This window comes from Leucoraja erinacea, chromosome 2 (assembly GCF_028641065.1).
Source record: "Leucoraja erinacea ecotype New England chromosome 2, Leri_hhj_1, whole genome shotgun sequence".
NCBI classification, from domain to species: Eukaryota; Metazoa; Chordata; class Chondrichthyes; order Rajiformes; family Rajidae; genus Leucoraja; species Leucoraja erinaceus.
Window position 1 is genome coordinate 25,785,229 of NC_073378.1, and position 14,788 is coordinate 25,800,016.

At 48.2% G+C, this 14,788-nt stretch overlaps 1 protein-coding gene across 6 annotated transcripts in view; it reads left to right on the forward strand.

Annotated features, from left to right (window-relative positions):
* Nucleotides 1–3,543: 3,543 nt before the first annotated feature.
* mak (male germ cell-associated kinase) overlaps nt 3,544–14,788 on the forward strand; it is a 67,302-nt gene continuing 56,057 nt past the window's right edge. For 3 of the 6 annotated variants that reach the window (XM_055653439.1, XM_055653415.1, XM_055653446.1), the window contains exons 1-2: nt 3,544–3,671; nt 10,779–11,107. In XM_055653439.1, coding sequence (XP_055509414.1) covers nt 11,007–11,107 — 101 coding nt within the window. In that variant the 5' untranslated portion in view covers nt 3,544–3,671; nt 10,779–11,006. Of the gene's footprint in view, nt 3,690–10,778; nt 11,108–14,788 lie in introns of those variants that run through there. The other 3 variants (XM_055653433.1, XM_055653423.1, XM_055653456.1) reach the window with 3 other exon arrangements.

Sequence of the window (14,788 nt, forward strand, 5' to 3'; positions counted from 1 at the left end):
TTTTGGAGTATAGACCCGATTCATTTCGCTCCTACCATTGGGAAGAGGGACCAAGAGCCCGAAAACCGTAACCGCCAGGTCTGAAGAAGGGTCTCAACCAGAAATATCACCTATTCCTTTTCCCCAGAGATGCTACCTGACCCGCTGCGTCACTCCAGTATCATAATCATAATCATAGTTTATTAGCCAAGCATGTTTTGCAACATACAAGGAATTTGATTTTTCATAGTCATACCAATAAAAAGCAACAGAACACACAAAATACATTTTAACATGAACAGTGAATCCTCCACATTCCTCACTGTGATGGAAAGCGAAAAAAAGTTCAATCTCTTCCCTTCTTTGTCCTCCAGCGGTCGGGGGCCTCTAACCTTCCGTTGACGGGACGATCTTACTCCCGTAGTCGGCGGCGGGCCTCCTCGTCGGGGCGATCAAGCTCCAGCATCGGGGAGGGGGAATCTCATCTCCCCCGCGACGGGCGATCTGATCCCGGGTCAGAGCTAGTCGAACGGCATGCAGTTTTTGGAGCTTCCCGACATCGGTCTCTTACCCGAGACTGCGAGCTTCTTGATGTTAAAGTCTGCAGGCCACGGTTTGAGGGTCGATCCCAGGCAAGGGATCGGCTCCGATGGTAAGTCCACGGCCCCGCGGTGGGGCTCAAAGTCAGTCTCGAGCGAGGCCTCCAGCTCCATGATGTTAGGCCGCAGAGGACAGACAGACTAGCCATCGAAACGCCACCCGTTGGAACCCAGTATTTTGTGACCATCTCAAGTTCAAGTACAGCTTCTTCCCAACAATCATCAGCCTCTTGAACACTACACAACACTAACTTCAACTATGAGTGAACTGGGGTTGGGGACTGGACTTTGTGCCTTCCCTCATGGTGGGAGCCATTGTGGGGGGATGTTCTTTGTGTTTAAGACTCTCATTGGTGTTATGTCTGTATTCTTTTTTTGTGTGCTGCAAAATGGCAAAAAGCATTTCACTTCATTACACCTCGGTGTATGTGAATGTGACTAATAAAAACCTTTGAATACTTTGAAGTCAGAAGAAGCGTCCCGACTTGAATCATCATCTTTTAGAGATTAGAGGATGCAGCACGAAAACAGACCCTTCGGTGCACTGACCTGTGATCCCAATTACACTAACATATATCATGCAACAGGGGAAATTCACATTTAAAAAAATCAAAGCCAATTTATCCACAAACCTGTACGTCTTTGGAGTGCGGGAGGAAACCGGAGCACCCGTGGGGAAAACCCGTGCGGCCACGGGGAGAACATACAAACTCCATCCAGACAGCATCCCATAATCAGAATCTAACCCGGGTCTCTGGACTGTAAAGCAGCAACTCTACCGCTGCACCACTGTGCTGCCACATCACGTATCCAAGTCAAGTTTATTCATCACATACACATACAGGATGTGCAGTGAAATGAAAAGTGGCAATGCTCGCAGACTTTGTGCAAAAAGACAAACAAACAAACAAACAATCAAACAAACTACCTGTACTAACAGAATGTAACAGAATCACATATTCTTTTTCATATTAAATATTGTGGGCGGAAGGAAAAAGGGGAACAAAACAGCAATTTTAAGAAAAAGCAGTAGAGTGGTACTAAATTTAGTCCCTGGTGAGATAGGAGTTTACAGTACTAATGGCCTCTGGGAAGAAGCTTCTTCTCAACCTCTCTGTTCTCACAGCATGGTAGCGGAGGCGTTTGCCTGACCGTAGCAGCTGGAACAGTCCGTTGCAGGGGTGGAAGGGGTCTCCCATGATTTTATTGGCTCTGGAGTTGCACCTCCTGATGTATAGTTCCTGCAAGGGGGCGAGTGAAGTTCCCATGGTGCGTTCGGCCGAACGCACTACTCTCTGCAGAGCTTTCTTGTCCTGGGCAGAGCAATTCCCAAACCAGATTGTAATATTTCCGGACAAGATGCTTTCCACAGTTCCTTTCTCTCCAGAGTTCTCCAGAGAGACTGCCTGACTCGCTGAGTTACTCCAGCACCTTGTGTCCTTCGATAAACTACTTTGGACTGTCTTATGTGCATAAAGTATTTTATTTTAACTGGTATAACGGTTATTAATTTATAGATGTTGGTTTTCACCGGGTGCTCCTGTTTCCTCCCACAGTCCAAAGACATTTGGGTGTGTAGGTTAATCAGTTTCGGCAAAGATTGTAAATTGTCCCTAGTGTGTGTGGGATAATGCTTGTGTATGGGGATCACACTGGCTGACGCGGATTTGGTGGGCCAAAGGGCCTGTTTCCACACTGTATCTCTGACCTAAACTAAACTAGACCAATTTCTTCATTTTGAGCTTCATGCAGAATGACTACAGCACAGATGTAAAATAAAAACATCAAATGCTGGAAACACTCAGCTCAGGATACTTCGTGTGGGAAGAGAAACACAGTTAACATATCAGGTCAAAGTTCTTTCATCCGGAGAAAGGTTTAAACTGTGCTTTTGTAGACAAAAAGGTGCTGGTTAAAATATAATTCCTTTCTGTTGGTGACTATAGAAACAGAAAATAGGTGCAGGAGGAGACCATTCGACCCTTCGTGCCAGCACCGCCATTCATTGTGAATTAGGCCATTCGTCCCATTGTCTACTCTGCCATTCAATCATGGTTGATCTATATTTCCTTCTCAACCTCATTCTCCCACCTTCTCCCCATAACCCCTGACACCCTTGCTAATCACAATAGACAATAGGTGCAGGAGTAGGCCATTCGGCCCTTCAAGCCAGCATCCCATTCAATGTGATCATGGCTGATCATCCACAATCAGTACCCCCGTTCCTGCCTTCTCCCCATATACCCTGATATCCCCTATCTTTAAGAGCCCTATCTAGCTCTCTATTGAAAGTATCCAGAGAACCGGCCTCCACCGCCCTCTGAGGCAGAGAATTCCCCACAACTCTCTGTGTGAAAAAGTGTTTCCTCATCTCTGTTCTAAATGGCTTACCCCTTGTTCTTAAACTGTGGCCCCTGGTTCTGAACCCTTAATAATCTTATATGTTTCAATGAGATTCCCTCTCATCCTTCTGTCCAGAGTGTACAAGCCCAGCTGCTCCATTCTCTCAGCATACGACAGTCCCGCCATCCCGAGAATTAACCTTGTAAACCAACGCTGCACTCCCTCAATAGCAAGAATGTCCTTCCTGAAATGAGTGGACCAAACCTGCACACAATACTCCAGGTGTGGTCTCACTAGGGCTCTATACAATTGCAGAAAGACCTCTTTGCTCCAATACTCAACTCAATCTTTGGGCGGCAGTGTGCCGCTCTTGAGCATGCGCAGTGAGGCAGGCCGCTCGCCTGGGAGTAGGAGGAGCGAAGGCGGGGTTGTGCCGTCTCTAGCGTTGCCATGGAGATGCTTGAGATTGACGGCGGCAGGGCGGGGCCATCGCCCGATCAAGCGCGTTGAGGCCCGGCGTCGCCAAGGTGACAGCGCCGGGATTGACCGGAGCATGCGCACGAAGGCCGGCCTGCCGTTGCCATGGAGACGCTAGGGGCGGGTGGGGGGGGCGGTGCCGCATCCCGAGCATGCGAGTTGAGCCGCGACGTTGCTATGGAGACGCCTGAGGGTGGACGGCGGCGGCGGCGGCGGCGCGTTGCCATGGAGAGGCCGGGCCTAGAGCCGGCGATGGGCGGCAGCGGCGTGGAGGTAAACAGGGCGGCTGGGGTGAGCGACACGGGGTGCTGGGGGTGGGGGGGTCATAAGATCATGAGTGGGATCGGGCAGAATTGGACCATTCGGTCCATCCAGTCTACTCCGCCATTCAATCATGGCTGATCTGTCTATATCTCCCTCCTAACCCCAGTCTCCTGCTATCTCCTCATAACCTCTGACATGTCGGGGAGGCTGGCGCTGGCTCCGGCCCCCAGCGGTCTGTCTGCCTGTGGCAGCGGCCCTGTGGTGGACGGCGCCGGCCCCGGGCTGGGCTGGGCAGGCAGCCGCCCCTTGACACACAGAGGGAAAGAGAGAGGTGGGAGAGGGGGAAAGAGAGAGGAGAGAGAGGTGGGAGAGAGAGAGAGGGGAGAGAGATGGGTGGAAGAGAGTAAGAGAGGGTGGAGTGAGAGAGGGAAAGAGGAGGGAGTGAGGAGGGGAGAGAGGGAGAGGTGGGGGAGGAGAGAGAGGTTGGTGGAAAGGGGGAGAGAGGTGGGAGAGGGAGGGGGAGAGAGGAGGAGGGAGAGAGAGAGAGAGAGTGAGAGGGGGGGAGGGTGAGGGGTGGGGGGGGGGGGAGAGTGAGAAATATGCGAGACCAAGAGCGGGGGGAGAGAGAGGGGGGGGGGTGTGTAGAGAGAGAGAGGCGGGAGAGAAATACATTTGGACAGACATGAGAGGACAGAGAGGGGGTTTCCAGAGAGACTCCATGAGATAAGAGAGAGACGAGGGCAGACATTGTAGGTGCAACATGAAAGAACAGAACAATTTAATAGGAATCTGTGGGGCATCTTTTTTTACACAGAGGGTGGTGGGTGTGTATGGAATGGGTTGCCTGAGCAGGTAGTTGAGGCTGGGACTATAACAGCATTTGAAATACATTTGGACAGGTACATGGATAGGACAGGTTTAGAGGGATCTGTTTCCATGCTGTATGACTCTATGACTCCATGAGATAAGAGATGGACGGCATCATGTTCAGTGCAGACATTGTAGGCCTGTTCTTGTGCTGTACTGTTCAATGTTCCAAAGATACAGCATGGTAACAGGCTCTTCAGCCCACCAAGTCCACAATTAGGAAAGGAAAAATAGATCTGACCATTGATCATCTGTTCCTACTTACTGTTAGGTCAGCATCATTCATTCACTTGTGGACTGCTAGATCTGGCATTTGCTGTTGTCTCAATAGACAATAACTGCCTCACAGCGGCAGAGAACTGGCCTTGATCCCAACCTCCGGTGTAGTTCCTGAAGATTGGCGGGTAGCAAACGTAACGCCACTTTTTAAGAAGGGAGGGAGAGAGAAAATGGGGAATTACAGACCAGTTAGTCTAACATGGAGTTTGCATGTTCTCCCTGTTTCCTCTGGATGCTCTGGTTTCCTCCCACACCCCAGACATGTGGGATGTGTTGGTTCATTTGTAAAATTGTCCATAGTGTGTCAGAGGTGGGTAAGAAAGTGAGATAACATTGAGCAGGTGATTGATGGTCAGTGTGGACTCGGCAGGCCAAAGTGTCTATTTTCATGCTGTATCTTTCAAGTAATCAATTTAAATATAATCTGAAATATTGAGCTAACCATAGAAAAATTAAGGCGAGACACAAGAGACTGCAGTTGCTCGAGTGTTGAAGTGTGAAAACGCACACCTCCAGATTCAGGAACAGCTTCTACCCAGCTGTTATTAGGCAACTGAATCATCCTACCGCAACCAGTGAGCAGTCCAGTACTACTATCTACCTCTATGATGTCTCACGGACTATCCTTGACCTGACTTTACCTTGCACTAAACGTTATTCCCTTATCATGCATACACTGTAAATGGCTTGATTGTAATCATGTACTGTCTTTCCGCTGACTGGTTAGCACGCAACAAAAAGCTTTCCACTGTAGCTTGGTATTCGTGACAATAAACTGAACCGAACGGGATTCTCTGGCAACATAAACTGCAACGAACATATTGGGATAAATAGTGTAGACAAACTGAAACTTTTGCCTAGTGTGGAAATGACAAAGACAGATGATACCAAAGATGGCAGATGACATTAAAGTAGTTGCTACCATAGGCAGGGAAGATGCTTATCAAAAATGACAGCAGGCGCTTGAACAGCTGGCCAAGTGAGCAGAGGAATGTGTCTCACCTATCACACAGATCACAGGAGATCTGGAAGCCTTGGGCGAATTGAATTGTCCGTGTCTTTATCTTACTTATTTATTTATTTATTTATTTATTTTTAAATTTGAGCGTGAGAAATTTGTGATCAGCGTGAGAGCGTGAGAATTTTTGTGAAATGGGTGAGTCTCACACTCAATGCATGAGAGTTGGCAGCCCTGGCTGTAGGAAGAGGCTAGGACTTTAGGAGTGGTGGTGCAGTCCGATACAATAGTGACATTTAAGAAGTGACGTTTGGATAGGCACATGGATACGCAGGAAGTACGTCATCAAGTTTGCCATGGACATTGTGGACTGAAGGGTCTGTTCCTCTTCTGTAGCATTTTATTACTATACACTGGAGGGGCTCTGAGGATTGGACAGCATCTATGGTGCAGGAAATTCTGGGTTGAAGCCCTGCATGAGGACTCGTGAGTTTTGATTTTTTGTTGCTTAGAGAAGCAGTTGCTTGTAGAGGAAAACTCAACTGATAGTTAAATTGTTAAATATCTGCTTGAGAAGTAGAATATTGGTGGTGCCTGACTTTAATTCCAAGGAAGCCTGATAAAGACAGGGGGTGGAAGCAGAGAGGCTCTGGATTATTTTGGTCATTGGAACTGTTTCTGGGAAAGGAGGAAGTTTCAAAGATGGATGGGTTGCATCTCAATTCAGACATTGATGGGACAGTCCCAACCTCAAATGTCACCTATCCACATTCTCCAGAGATGCTGCCTGACCCGCTGAGTTACTTCAGCACTCTGTGAAATGTCACCTATCCATGTTCTCCACAGATGCTGCCTGACCCGCTGAGTTACTCCAGCACCCTGTGAAACGTCACCTATCCATGTTCTCCAGAGATGCTGTCTGACCCGCTGAGTTATTCCAGCGCTTTGTGTCCTTTTGTGTAAACCAGCATAGCAGTTCCTTGTTTCCACAATGAATTGCAGGAAATTGTTTAATATTTAAATTGAAGGTGACTTTCTTTTTGAAATTTGGTTTAGTTTTTCATTTTCATTTTAACTTGGAACAATAAGATGGTATCATTTACAGTGTTAGTCAACAGTAAATACGCTTGTTGCTGTTGTTGTTCTTTATTGGAACATGTGCCTAGATACAGTGAACTGCTTTGTTTTGCATACAACCCAGTAAAATCATACTGTAGATAAGGACAATCACACACAAATAAGAGTGAAAGATTGAGTAGATTTCTTCTGATTCGGTACACAAAGAGTTTAGTTTAGAGATACAGCCTGGAAACTGCCCGCAGAGTCCTCCGCACCAGGCCAGCGATCCCCTTACACTGACACTATCCTACACACACTAGGAACAATTTATAATTTTTTGTACCTAAGCCAATTAACCTACTAACATGTACGACTTTGGAGTGTGGGAGGAAACGGAGCACCCGGTGAAAACCTACACAATCACAGGGAGAATGTACAGACTCTGTAAAGACAGCACCCGGGTCTCTGGCGCTGTGAGGCAGCAACTCTACAGCTGCGCCACCATGCCAACCCCTTACTGCGTTTACGACGCCATCTTTGTAGCTTTCAAGTATCAAGTTCTTAAAAACATTGATTCTTATCTTGGCCTCAAAGGTGCCTGTGGCAAATTACAGTTAATGGCTCAATGGTTCTTTATTATCCTGTGTACCAAGGTACAGTGTTCTCTTTTGCATAGATCAGTAAGATTATTGCCATGCCTATGTCCAAACCCCAGTTAAGTACAGAAACAGCCCACTGAGTCCATATGCAACAGGTGCCTGGTGTTGGTGCCAATTTAACAGTTCCACCTGCAGTTGGCTATAAAGGCCGTTGTATAAGTTAGTCCCTGGTGAGATCAGAGTTTACAGTTCTAATGGGCTCTGGGAAGAAACTCCTTCTCATCCTCTCTGTTTTCACAGCGTGACAGCGGAGGCATTTGCCTGACCGTAGCAGTTGGAACAGTCTGTTGCTGCGGTGGAAGGGGTCCCCCATAATGTTGCTAGCTCTGGATCTGCACCTTCTGATGTATAGTTCCTGCAGAGGGGCTAGTGAAGTTCCCATAGTGCGTTCGGCCGAACGCACTACTCTCTGCAGAGCCTCCTTGTCCTGGGCAGAGCAGTTCCCAAACCAGATTGTGATGTTTCCGTACAAGATGCTTTCTACAGCCGCTGAGTAGAAGCACTGGAGGATCCTCAGAGAGACTCTGAATTTCCTCAGCTGCCTGAGGTGGTAAAGGCTCTGCCTTGCCTTACTCACCAGTGCGGCAGTGTGTGATGTCCATGTCAGACCCTCTGAGATGTGGACTCCCAGGTATTTCAAGCAGCTCACCCTACCCACTGTATCCCCATTTATCTTCAGTGGGGTGGCATGTACGTCCTCGGATGTTGTTCCCTCCTAAAGTCAACGATCAGCTCCTTAGTTTTTTTGACATTCAAGAGGAGGCTGTTGTCCTGACACCAGAGTGCCAGATCAGCCACCACTTCCAGGTAGGCCTTCTCATCGTTATCGGAGATCAGGCCCGCCACCACAGTGTCATCAGCAAACTTGATTATAAAGTTGGAGCTGAACCTCGCCACACAGTCATGTGTGTACAGGGAGTACAGTAGGGGGCTGAGGACGCAACCCTGGGGGGATCCTGTGCTCAGGGTGTGGGTCTTCGATGTATTTCCTCCCATCCTGACTACCTGGGGCCTGATGGTGAGAAAGACACACAGGGGAGTGTTAAGCCCCAGTTCCAGCAGCTTCTCAGCAAGTCTGGTTGGGACTATCGTGTTGAAGGCTGAACTGGCCAAGTCAGGAGCTGTTCTTATAGATCCAACAGCTGCCTATGACTCCGTGTGGCACCGGGGACCAACTGCAAAGCTACCTCGGGTGCTGCCAGACAGGCGCATGGTACGCTACACCATGGAGCTGATATCAAACCGCAGCTTTGTGCTTAAGACCAGCAGAGTAGGCTACGTAGACTGAAGAATGGCGTCCCACAGGGATCTGTCTTGGCTCCGCTGCTTTTCAACGTGTACATCCATGACCTCCCAGAGACCATCGCTGGAAAATATGGGAATGCTGACGATCTAGCCATCCTGATGAGACACAAAGAGTGGAAGACAATCGAAAGCTCCTTGAGTCAAGACATGGGCACTTTGGCTGTATACCTACGACAGTGGCATCTAAAGCTGAGCGAAGGCAAAACAGTGTCAACAGCATTCCATCTAAACATCAAGGAAGCTAAGCGAGAGCTAGCTGTCTTCGTTAACAACAGGCGCTTGGACGTCCAACAAACACCCACTTACCTCGGCGTAAAGCTGGACAGGTCGCTTGCATTTCGTCAACACCTGGCTGGTCTCTGCGACAAGGTCATGGCACGTAGCAGCCTCATCCGACGCCTGGCAGGAACAAGTTGGGGAGCCAGTCCATCAACTCTTCGCACCTCTCCCTTAGCTCTTGTGTTTGCCCCAGCTGAGTACTGCACACCCATATGGAGTAGAATTAGACATACTAGCCTGGTAGACACGAGCCTGAACAGCACCTTGCGAACCATCACTGGGTGCCTTCAACCTACTCCAGTCGAGCCTGCAGGGATCTGAAGGCAAACAGCAACTCTGGCACTGTCTCGTCGTGCCATGGACCCAGATCACCTCCTCCATCAGGCTATCAGCAGAGAGCAGAGGCCACCATGACTGAAGTCCCGTCACCCCTTTGCTCCACATGGAAAACAACTCTTAGCATCCATCCAGCCAACTGAGACATAAGCACACTGGGTAGCTACCAAGTGGTCACAGGAGTGGAAGGCAACCTCATCTCCATTACACAGCTACATCTCTTCACCAGATAAAAGTTGTCCAAGGTCTGACCTCCCCAGAGGAGCATGGGTGAAGCTCAACAGACTTGGGACTGGAGTTGGGCGTTTCAATGCCAGCGTGTGGAGATGGGGGCTCCGCCAGAGCTCAACCTGTGAATGTGGAGCAGAACAACAGACAGCCAACCATGTCATCTCTGGGTGCCCGCTCTACCACCCACCAAATGGAGCTCAGGGCTCGGCAGACATTGACGCCAGCAGAGATAACAACCTGGCTGCTCAACATTCGGCTTGGGATCTAACAATTCCTTTGGTTTATGTTTCATTTGCGAGAAGAAGAATATCCTGCATAGCACCCAACAAAAGCTTTTCACTGTACCTCGGTACATGTGACAATAAACTAAACTGAACTGAAACAAACTTTCTAAAAGGAATTATATTCAACCAGGTGCATACATTTTCTACTAAAGACAGACACAAAAAGCTGGAGTAACTCAGCAGGTCAGGCAGCATCTGTGGAGAACATGGAGAGGTGACGTTTCACAGAGTGCTGGAGTAACTCAGCGGGTCAGGCAGCATCTGTGGAGAATATGGAGAGGTGACGTTTCACAGAGTGCTGGAGTAATTTAGCGGATCGAAGGCTTAGGAAGATTGGCACGTCCCCTCCAAAAATCACACCAACCTCTACGGATGCGCCATAGAAAGCACTTCATCAGGATGCATCACCGCTTGGTTTGGGAACTGAAAAAGAGCGTGAAGCTTGGCTCAGGGCTACGACACTCAGTCTTTGTCCTATCCTTGGTTTGGTTTGGTGTTATCGGCATCCGTCTCCACAAAGTATTCCACGAGAGAAGACTAACTAGATTAACAGGAGAGACCTTGAGAAGGTTGCCGACATCTCCCCGACATTACAATCGAGCCATTTACAGTGCACAGATACATGATCAGGGAATAACGTTTAGTGCAAGGTAAAGCCAGTTAAGTCCGATCCAGGATATTCCGAGGGTCACCAATGAGGTAGATAGTAGTTCAGCACTGCTCTCTGGTTGTGGTAGGATAATTCTGTTGCCTGGGTAGAAATTGTTCCTGAATCTTGGGTTTCCGACTGTTTAAATTATTTTCTTATGTGATACGGTATAAAATGAATTATAAGGATGCTTTTGTTTTGCTTTCACAGCAGAATGGCAGAGAACCAGTCTCAAGGATAGTCTTCTAACCTATTGCAAATACGGATTAAGGATATGAAAAGCAACCATACACCCAAGGACTTCTTTCATTTCTGAGAGCAATATCTGAAGACTTTAAACCAGTCTAGGAGTTATACGATTTTTTAAACTGTGAATCAAACAGATGAAGGAATATTGAGCTTAGGTTTCCGACTGTATAGATTTTTTTTCCTTCCAATATGAATCGATATACAACGATGAAACAGCTGGGGGATGGAACATATGGCTGCGTCCTCATGGGGAAGAGTAATGAATCGGGAGAATTGGTAGCCATCAAAAGGTATGTGTGTATTTTCAGCAACATAGCGGACATTTTAACTATCAGTACAAAAATGTTCTTGAATTGATTAGTATGACTGGATGTCACAATCCCTAAGGTTTTTCACTACAATTGACATTTGGTATTCTTGGGGATGACCACCACGTGATTTTGCTATCATTGTGATTGTGGATGATCAGCCATGATCACAGTGAATGGCGGTGCTGGCTCGAAGGGCCGACTGGCCAACATCTGCACCTATTTGACTATTGTATATTGAAACCGGAGCACCCGGAGAAAACCAAGTCACATGAAGAACGTACAAACTCCATACACACAGCACCTATAGTGAGGAACGGACCAGGAATTCTGATGCTGTGAGGTAGCAGCTCTCCTGCTGAGCCACTGTGGCACTTTGATACTAGGTGTTCATTATGAAGATTATTCATCTCATTTACAAAATTACATAAATAGATTTTTCACCTGTGTCTCTCCTTCAGGAACATTACTGTAACATGTTAAGGGCGGCACAGTGGTAGAGTTGTTGCCTCACAGCGCCAGAGACCCAGGTTCAATCCTGACTTTGGGTGCTGTCTGTACGGAGTTTGTACGTTCTCCCTGTGACCGCGCGGGTTTTCTCCGAGTGCTCCGGTTTCCTCCCACACTCCAAAGATGTGCAGGTTTGTAGGTTAGTTGCCTTCGGTAAAAATAGTGTGTAGGATAGCGCTAATGTGCGGGGATCGCATGTCGATGCAGACTCGGTGAGCTGAAGGGCCTGTTTCCCCACTGTTCCCCAAATCTGAGGAAGGACATTATTGCCATAGAGGGAGTGCAGAGACGGTTCACCAGACTGATTCCTGGGATGTCAGGACTGTCTTATGAAGAAAGACTGGATAGACTTGGTTTATACTCTCTAGAATTTAGAAGATTGAGAGGGGGATCTTATACAAACTTACAAAATTCTTAAGGGGTTGGACAGGCTAGATGCAGGAAGATTGTTCCCGATGTTAGGGAAGTCCAGGACAAGGGGTCACAGCTTAAGGATAAAAGGGAAATCCTTTAAAACCGAGATGAGAAGAACTTTTTTCACACAGAGAGTGGTGAATCTCTGGAACTCTCTGCCACAGAGGGCAGTTGAGGCCAGTTCATTGGCTATATTTAAGAGGGAGTTAGATGTGGCCCTTGTGGCTAAGGGGATCAGGGGGTATGGAGAGAAGGCAGGTACGGGATACTGAGTTGGATGATCAGCCATGATCATATTGAATGGCGGTGCAGGCTCGAAGGGCCGAATGGCCTACTCCTGCACCTAATTTCTATGTTCTATGTTTCTATCTCTAAACAATAAACTAAAGTAAACTAATTTAAATACCATGAGTTGTTTATTATGTGAGGCCAAGTCAATGGATATTTTTAAGGACTAGATAAGTTCTTGATTAGTCCGGGGTGTCAGGGGTTAGGGGGAGAAGGCAGGAGAATGGGGTTGAGGGGGAAAGAGAGATCAGCCATGATTGAATGGCGGAGTAGACTTGATGGGTCGAATGGCCTAATTCTGCTCCTACCACTGAAGAACATACTTTTCGCATGGTGGATTAGAAAATTACAAAAGATTTCTTAAGGGCCTGTCCCACTTGCCGATTTTTTCAGCGACTGCCAGCGTCATATCGGAGTCGCCAAAAGATTTTGAACATTTCAAAATCCAGCGGCCAGAGAAAAAATGTTGCGACACTTGAAAAAAAACACCGTACGTCAATACGTCATCACGCCACGTCACCGCCACATCACTCCGCAAATTTTTCGGTGACCTGATTCGTCAGTCAATGATGCCGGCAGTCGCCGAAAAAAACCGCCAAGTGGGACAGGCCCTTTACCCTTGATTATCCTTGAAAAGCCGAATGGAGCTGGCTGTGGCTGAAGAGAAAAGATGCTGTCTGGGCTGCCACGTGACCATCTAGAGGCTAACCATAAGACACACTCCCAGGGCTGATCACTCTGCGGTGGGCCTGCCTCGACTGAGGGCGGCTTGCGATAAAAGGCCGAAACACCCAGTGACGTTGAGGTACACAACTGAAGATGTGTCTGGTAGCAAAAGGTACAGAGAAGAATTGCAAGGATGTTGCCAGGACTAGAGGGTCTAAGAGGAGAGGTTGTGTCGGCTGGGACTCTATTGAGGGGTGATCTTATAGAGCTGTACAAAGTAATGAGCGTCAGCGAGTGTGGCAGCCTCGCCAGCAGCTGTTCGTCCTTTCACCCTTTTTTGTTATTTTTAGAAAGTATTTTTTAAAGGTTTATTAGTCTTTTTTATGTTGGGGAGGTGGGGGGAAAGGGGGAAACCGTTTCCCAGTCACTTACCTGGTCGAGATCTGTCTTTTCTCTGAGTTGCATCTTCGCCCCCTCCCCCTCCGCGCCAATCCAGCCGGAGATCTGCCAGAGCTTCAGCAGCGGCGCAGCACTGAATTTCATCGCGGAGCAGGACGATGCAGTGCCGGGGATCGCCTGTGTTGAAGCTCCGGAGTGTTGGGCCTGTTGCTTTAACATCGTGGAGCTGTGGTTTGCGGAGCTTCTAGCCGCGGGCGGCGCTGACTTTATCATCACGGAGTCCTGGGATCTTTGCCGAGTGTTGGAGCTCCGCCCAGCTCGGCCTGTGGACTTCGGAAGCCACGGTCTCCGGTAAGAAGCGGCTGATTCGGAAACTCCGAGCCGCTGAGTGTGTTCTTCCGTTCCGACACGGGAGCGCCGATCACCCCGGCGAGCGGGCCTGAACATCGGGCTGCCGTAGCGACGACTGTGGAGGGCTCAAAGGACCCGACCACGGGTGAACAAAGAGGAAGATGACTGAACTTTATTGCCTTTCTTTGCAGTGGGAAACGTTGATTCCGCTGTGTGGGGTGTTCATGTTAAATCCTATCATGTGTTGTGTTCTTTTTATTCGTATGGCTGTATGGTAACTCAAATCTCACTGTACCAATTGGTGCCTGTGCCAATAAATGAACTTGAGCAGAAAAGATCAGGTAGACGCACAGAGTCAATAGACAATAGGTGCAGGAGTAGGCAATTTGGCCCTTCGAGCCAGCACCGCCATTCGATGTGATCATCGCTGATCATCCACAATCAGTACGCCGTTCCTGCCTTCTCCCCATATCCCCTGACTCTGCTATCTTTAAGAGCCCTATCTAGCCCTCTCTTGAAAGTATCCAGAGAACTGCCCTCTGGGGCAGAGAATTCCACAGACTCACAACTCTGTGTGGAAAAAGTGTTTCCTCATCTCCGTTCTAAATGGCTTACCCCGTATACTTAAACTGTGGCTCCTAGTTCTGGACTCCCCCAACATTGGGAACATGTTTCCTGCCTCTAGCTTGTCCAAACCCTTAATAATCTTACATGATATGCTTCAATAAGATATCCTCTCATCCTTCTGAATTCCAGAGTATACAAGCCCAGCCTCTCCATTCTCTCAGCATATTGACAGTCCCGCCATCCCGGGAACTAACCTTGTTAACCTACGCTCCACTCCCTCAATAGCAAGAATTTAAGGTGAAGGGGAAAATGTTTAATATGAATCTGAGGGGTAACATTTCCACATGGGTGTGGATGGAACGGGCTGCCAGAGGAGGTAGTTGAGGCAGGGACTATCGCAAAATTTAAGAAACATTTAGACAGGTACATGGATGGGACAGGTTTGGAGTGCTATGGGCCAAACGCAGG